At 42.2% G+C, this 7,114-nt stretch overlaps 1 protein-coding gene across 2 annotated transcripts; it reads left to right on the forward strand.

The window, feature by feature from the left end:
• The first annotated feature begins 236 nt into the window (after positions 1–236).
• LOC148011313 (uncharacterized) lies at positions 237–5,090 on the forward strand. Of its 2 annotated transcripts, none has more exons than XM_087670854.1 (6): positions 237–1,492; positions 1,825–2,085; positions 2,180–2,323; positions 2,557–2,688; positions 2,815–3,015; positions 3,576–5,090. In XM_087670854.1, exons 1-6 carry the CDS (start codon positions 692–694, stop codon positions 4,422–4,424), a joined length of 2,388 nt encoding a protein of 795 aa, XP_087526980.1. In that variant the 5' UTR covers positions 237–691; the 3' UTR covers positions 4,425–5,090. The 2 variants fall into 2 exon arrangements, with proteins under 2 accessions (XP_087526980.1, XP_087526981.1); XM_087670855.1 differs by having other exon boundaries at positions 240–1,492; positions 3,582–5,090.
• Positions 5,091–7,114: the final 2,024 nt, after the last annotated feature.

A 7,114-nucleotide genomic window follows, 5' to 3' on the forward strand; every position in this document is an offset into this window, starting at 1 on the left:
TAAAAGAGTGTTCCCCCTCTCTCTCTCCCTCCTGAGGAGTCCTGACTGGCAAGCTCTCTTGTCTGATCGCGTCTGCCTGTCTCAACACACACTCTCTCTGTGTGTGCACCAGTGCCGACGACTGCTTTTTTGAAAGAAAAGGGGAAATGGAGAATTCCCTCCGCTCAGATTCTTCTTTATTCTTCATTCTCTTCTGTTTGTCTGTGGTGGCACAGGACCCGAGGATCCATGGATCGTGACAGGGCGCTCTCTCTCTCTCTCTCTCTCTCTCTCTCTCTCTCTCATTGTGTGTGTGTGTCTCTCTCTCCGCCCCAAAAAAGCGGCAAATAGATGCATGCTTGAAGTTGGCATTGCTTGCCCATGCCCCCGGGCCCCCGCTCCACCTCCTTCCCCTATGATTCATGAGACAGAGTCACACAGAGAGAGAGAGAGAGAGAGAGAGAGAGAGAGAGAGAGAGAGTCCTCCCCTATGATTTATATGTGAGAGAGAGTCCTTCCCCACAGAGAGAGAGAGAGAGAGAGAGAGAGAGAGAGAGAGAGTAGATATAGTCTATCATCACTATACGCAGTGCTTACATGTGTAAAATATAGCCAGTACCTGACTCGCCCAATTCAAAAATTCAAAGTTTTAAACCCACCCTTTGGCTTGCCCTGCTCCCCTCCTCCCCAACTCCGAGTCCCCAAATGCCCCATGGCTCCCTCTTCTTCCTCTCCCTCTTCCTCCTCCCTCTCCTCTCCCCCCGCCCCCTGCTCCTCTCCCCCCGCCTCCCTTGCTGCACTGCCCCGCGCCTTCGATTCACCTCCGCCCAACTCCCGAAGGGGCTCCAAGACTAGACTCAGGGCCATCCGCCTCTCCCGTGAGACGCAAATCCCTGCTTTGGCCCTCCATTGTCCTCAATTCCCAGCTTCTAGCACAGACTCGCAGTTCAATGCTGAATCACGACTGCGTGGGACTCTCCAGTCCCTCTTTGAGCATGAAGGTGTAAGCATGGGGACATCCTCTGTTTCATCATCATGTTATGATCAGAGTCCTGATCCAGCTGGGGCTTACCGAGATGGCAGATTGAATAGGAACTCGGAGTGGCAAGGCTGTCCTGTGGAGGTCTCCTACAGTGAATGCAGTGGGGGAGATGGGGACATTAGTGAGATGGGTAACAGTGATGGAGGATTTGAACTTTTTGAGCTCAGGCACTGGAGAGAAGGCTCATCAAGCCCCCTCAGTAACTACGAAGCTCCCATCAATGTCACAAGGGCCGCAAGTGAGTGCTCGAGTGAAGCAGAAGAAGATAAGGTTGTAATCCTTAACAGTAGCTTGCGGCAACAGGAGGAGGATTGGAGCGTAGATGACTGGAAGCTTCAGGCAGAGGTGCTCATGGCTGAGTGCAACCTTCTTCGTGTTGAAAAGGAGCTTGCTCTCAGGCGATGGAGACGCAGTTACACATGCATGAACAAGAAAGCCTTCATAGGTCAAACTCCTCCATCAATGCCTGTGGTAAGCATGCAATGCGGTCACAATCCTGCTTTGGATTCCAACTGGCCACCCCATTTGCCTCGTGGAACTGTGAATTTTGTTTGCAAGAGTCAGAATTTGCAAAATTTAAGTTGTACGTGCAAATTGCTGAATTTGGTGATTGGCATTAGTCTTAGTCTCTTTTGTAAAGAGAGTGGATCATGCTTTCATGAGCAGACATGTGCATTTGCAAAGTAATCGTTTAGCACATTCATCTCCTTGAAAAGATCTCAGTTTATATGTAGACTAGGCTGTTTAGACTCTGTGTTTAGACCATTTCCCAGCTGAAAGATACGCTGATTGTTACTTGTCAGGAGGAGGATGACAGCTACGATGATTTAATGTGGCAGGAGAGCCCACTTCCGCATCAATTTGTGCACAGTGACTGCTGGAAAGAAGATGAACAAATGACGTTGAGTCATTCTAAAATCTATAGTAGTGGCAGCTTTGCAAAAGAAGCTCTGAGACGCCTGCAAAGCTTTTCAAACACTGGCTATGGCACAGTACCCCAAGATGCCACAGATGCCCTGCAGGAAAGGCTGCAAAAGCTGTTACTAGCTGCTCAGTCCTCATTGGTAAGCGACATCCTTGTTTCGAGTTGTATGCTAGCTTATGTATCCTACTTGCTAATTGTGCCTCTTTCTTGTTCTCTTTGCTGATTACAAACAGAAAGGTTCAGATCATGTAATTTCCCAACAGAAGCTGTATGACAAACTGGAGACATCAGAGTTGGAAAGCTCTTTTATTACCTTGGAAGATAGAAAAAAGCCTGTGTCCAAAAATTCACCTGATGAGAAAAGATGTCTGCTTGAGGTATGTTTGGTAGCGAGTGTGGAGGTGGTCTGGTGCATTTATGCAGTATTTCCTATGCATCTCTTGCATCATGTATCAGTTCACATTGGTGGTTGCTTGGACTGAATTGAGCATGCTATACACTAGGATCTTGTCTGCTTGTAAGGGTGATAGCCTGGTTCATGAATAGTGTTATCAGCTTCTAATGGTAATATAATCACTTGGGATGATTGGCCATGTATTTTGCTGTACAGACAGCTGCTCTGTGTAAGCAGCTAGATCTTTTACATTCTGAACTGTCTGAGACGAAAGAAGCTGCTGCATATGTAAGAAAGGAGTACCGTTCAATGCTAAGTGGGGAAAGTAATGTGCTCCTTGATGAGCAGGTAAGCTGTTTTGAACTCCTGTCTTATGTTTATGCATCATTTCCAGGTTTCAAATCTTACATTGATGGCCTTCTTTAGCAATGCCATTTGCACAATATTGACTAAAAGAATTCCGCGTGTTTTCAGGCCTCGAATGAGGAAATGTTCTGCAAGGTAGCTATCCGACGAATAGCGGCTCAGGTGCAAGCAGAGGCAGAGCAGTGGTCTCAAGTGCAGGAGATTCTGCACAATTTGCAGGAAGAAATGGAGGATCTAAATCGAGCACGGGAGATGTGGGAAGAGAGAGCTCTTCGGGCTGAAGCGCAGCTCCTGTCTCTTAGAGAAATGGTATAAAACTTCACTATACAAATCAGAGTTGTTCACTAAAGCTTCTGAAAGTCTCTCTGAACTGTATGATACCAATGGAGGTCTGAAACTACAGCTTATTTTGTGGTGTCACTATAAAATCAGAATTTCCAATAGCCTCATGGCTTGCATTTATCTGTGCTTTTATGCCAAGCGACATAATGTCTTGAATGTGTTGTAACCCTTCTTATGTTCCCTGCTATATAATTTCCAGAACTTCTGTGTCAAGTTTGAACCTCTCTGGTCTTGTCTACTTAGTAACTTACTCCTTTCACTGAAATGCACATATAAAGGTGAGTGGCTTCTGGACATGAGTTGGCTTTCTGTGAATGAGTGCATAGTTTCCAGCCTTCCCAGGACATGGGTTATTGGGCTTCCTGTGGGCTATTGTAGCAGCATCCTTGTTCACAATTTTCCACCCTCACACTTAGTTATCTATGTTCTGATAGGAGGCTAGCTGTGACTGTTTTTAGTTGCTCACCTGTTTGTAATGTGACACGCAAAGCACACAAGTTCTCTAATGCCACGTCTTTTCATGAAAGAAACAGGTGCACGAGTCAAGGTGCCAAGCACAGAATGCAGAGGAAGAAGTTGCATTGCTTCAATCAGAGAGGCAGGCTTTGAAGAACAAAATCAGAAGGATGAAGCATAGGCATGCAGCGGAGCGAAGCAGATGGGTTGCATACGAAGGAAGTAACCTCAAGGAAAAGGGAGCTGGTACATTGTCTGCAGGTGTTGAGCAGAATAAGTGCTCAGTGTGTGAGGTGGAAGAGAAGCCCAGGCATGCGAGTGTGGGGACGCAAGAGGACTATGCCCTCTGCGAGTCCATCGTACACAGCCGTAATGAGAGCTCAAGGAGTAGCTTTGACATGGGAAGTACAAGTGCTTACAGAAGCAGCTGTATTATTAACACCAAGAAGTCCCTTGATTTTGCTATGAGCAATAGCGATGGCGCCACCAAGGCAAGGCTCAAAAATCATAGATTGGGTGATCAACTGTCCAAGTTTGAGCCTGGAAGGTTGGACTTTTGCAGCAAGAGTGATGATGTGAATGGCTCTGCAAGACACAAGGCTCACAAACCTAATAATCCTCCAGTGTGCAGGCTGGAAAAGCTAGAAATCATTGAACCCAACATGGGTGGCAATGAATCAAAGGAGAGGAAAAAAGCCAGACACTTCAGCTCTAAAGAAAATTGGCCAAGTGCAAACAGGAACAGTAGCCAAGGCATCTCCATGGGTGTCAATCAATTGCAAGGTAAGATGATGGATGCTCACAGCGGTCCTCTGCAGCACTCTCTAAAGTCTATGCCGGCGTCGGGGCCTGTTCTGGCATCATCAAGATTGCCATTTGGTGATGCCATGAACAGGGCTGCATCCCCCATACCTAGGTAAACACACCCCATTTCACCCACAGTGCCTTATTTCCATACCCCCATTTCACCAACAGTCCCATACTCCAATACTTATAGTAAGAAAAAAATACATACCATTGCCTCTCATAATGAAGGCAAATATATCTCTAAATATGGCTGCTACTGTTGACTCAAAAACAGAAAGGAAAAGGAAATTTACTGCCATAAGCTGCCTTTGTCCACATGCAACTCAGCAATGTGCAAGAAAGCATTGCTGAGGCCTGACATGTTAAAGCACCCACATCTATCATGGAAAGCAGCTTATGTATCATGTAAATCATTGGAAATAAGAGTAAATGTTATGGTTCATGTTTGGTACTGGAATGCCCATATCCACAATGGTTCTGTGATGTTACAGAGTAAACCATAGCGCACTGCACCAACGGGGTCATGGCATAGTGGGTCGTGTGTGGGTTGAGTTCAGCAGGTGGTGAGGTCGATCCCTGTCTTGTGTCCCTGGAGGCGCACATCTCTTCGCGCCCATATCTATAATTCGCTGCAGTCAAAAATGCATCTATCGATCGCTTCTTCTATTGGGCAATTGCAGGAAATGTACGACTGAATTAACCAATCAGTGACATTTAGATTTTTCTTGATTGGTCTTTGTTCCTAAGGATCATTGAGATATTTGTATATTTCATCATAGAGTGGCTTGTTGAATAGGAAGGCTATTTTCTCTATAGTGATAATTGGTTTGTGGTGTATATGTGTGTGATTGTTGGATTTCATAAATTTGCTTAGTGCGATGTTTCGCTTCGTCTCTCGTTGTTGTTGTTGTTACTAGGTGTTTGAGAGACACATTGTTGTTGTTGTTACTAGGTGTTTGAGAGACACATTGTCTCCATAGTGGCAGAGTTTGATTGAGTAGACAGAGATATCCTTGGTTTTCTCATCAAGCAGTGCTTGTGTAGCAATGGTTTGTAGTGGAGTGGCTTTTGAGTCCTCGTACTTAATGTTGGGCTTGTCTAGCATTTCTTTCAGAAGCCATGCATATTTATTTGTAATCTTGTAAATGGAATGTATTTTTAGGATGAGGGAAATTTCTTGAAGCATTGTGGAGAAAATTACCATTGGTTAATATATATTACTCTCCTTGACGGTTTCTTGTTAAGATATCCTTGCATAGGTTCATGATTCTTTGGTACTTGTTCATGTCATTGAAACCATTGATGTATGCTTGTGGTCATTGCTTGGTATTGTTCGCCATTCTCATTTGGCAAGTGGTTAGGTATCATTGACAATGTGCATTGTTGGTTCTTTGTTATTCTCGTTACACGAGCTCTTGTCATTTGCAATGTAAAGTTGAGTAGAGAATCCATTGAAGCTCTGTTGTCAAATTTTATGCAAATGTTTTAAGTTGTGTATGTTTTTTAAATGCTCATCATTTGGATCGATCTTTTCTTTTGTAGGCATTTTTAAATAAGTTAAGCATAACTTATCAGGAATCATATTTTCACTTGTAGGTAATTGTTTGAGAGTTGGGTGCACATCATTTATGTTCATGTTGTTGTATATAGACATCATTTATCTAGTCAAAATAACAAAAGAAAAATTAGTATGGATAAAACAAAATAAGAAGTTAAACAATATGCTAAAAGTACATAGGATGAAATGTGGCCTTTGATTTGATTTCTTTTGAATGTATTGGAAGTTATTAAAAAAAGTATTTTGTACTTGTGATTTATGTAATTGTGAAGTATGAATTTACCCATAGAAATAAAAGGAACTTATTATTGAGAAAAAAATAAAAAGAAGCTAAACAATATATTAAAAGTACAAAGCATAAAGTGTAACATTTGATTTTTTTTTCAAGTACTGGAAATTTTTAAAATGAATACCATAAAAAGAGATTAACATGGCTAAAATAAAGCAAGAAGTTAATGAATATGCTAAAAGTACAAAGCATGAAATGTGATATTTTATTTGTTTTTTTCTAAATGTATTAGAAGTATTAATTTTTTTTTTTGTACTTGTCATTTGTGTGCATGTGAAGTAGCGTGCTTTTGTTATTTTTGGTTCAAAGCCCTATGGTTGGCATTTGTGTGAAAGCAGATGGATCTGGTGTACCAACTATTCATAGGTTCTTTGTTTTGGTCACTCTTAAGAGCATGATGTATGTATGTCTTGGAGCAAATGCATTTTTAATGTGAAGAAGAGCTTTTTGGTATATTGTGGCTCCTTGTAATTTTTGTTTGGTGATTGCATATGCTAATGTTAGTGAGAATGTTGACTTGCGGAACCATCTAGAGTTGAGTGCTTTGTGTTGGAGTTTGCTTCGTCATAGGGTTAATTGTTGATTGGTGGTGTTGATTGTTACTTGGAATCTTGTGATGTGTTCGTATGTTTTTTTAAAAATATTAGTGATTTTACATGATGCATCGTTCTTTGTAGTGCCTATTGTGAGATCTATATTTTCTATTATCATTGCTCTTGTGCCAATTGCTATCTTCTCGATCTCATGAAAACTTTTATCTATTAGTTAAGCTTATAGGATTGGTTCATTGTTTGCATTGGTTTATACTTGCATTGGGTAGATTTTATATTGGGTGTAGTATCAGTGAAAAGGAGTTGCTTGTTGTAGTTATACACATCCTCTTTATGTATACATATAGTTGTAGTTTTTGGGTCCACAAATGGCACGATCTCCTATCTCATTTGATAATGCATTGT

The sequence above is a fragment of the Lygodium microphyllum genome, chromosome 28, assembly GCF_053477565.2.
Source record: "Lygodium microphyllum isolate KBCC chromosome 28, Lygodium_microphyllum_v1.1.10, whole genome shotgun sequence".
Lineage (NCBI taxonomy): Eukaryota > Viridiplantae > Streptophyta > Polypodiopsida > Schizaeales > Lygodiaceae > Lygodium > Lygodium microphyllum.

Excerpts from the sequence above, each read along its gene's own strand:
- LOC148011313 (XM_087670854.1), top strand. The coding sequence starts at position 692 with ATGGCTCCCTCTTCTTCCTCTCCCTCTTCCTCCTCCCTCTCCTCTCCC. Across the intron at positions 1,493-1,824 it reads CTCCTCCATCAATGCCTGTG|GAGGAGGATGACAGCTACGA; the intron begins GTAAGCATGCAA and ends GTTACTTGTCAG. Across the intron at positions 2,324-2,556 it reads AGAAAAGATGTCTGCTTGAG|ACAGCTGCTCTGTGTAAGCA; the intron begins GTATGTTTGGTA and ends TTTGCTGTACAG.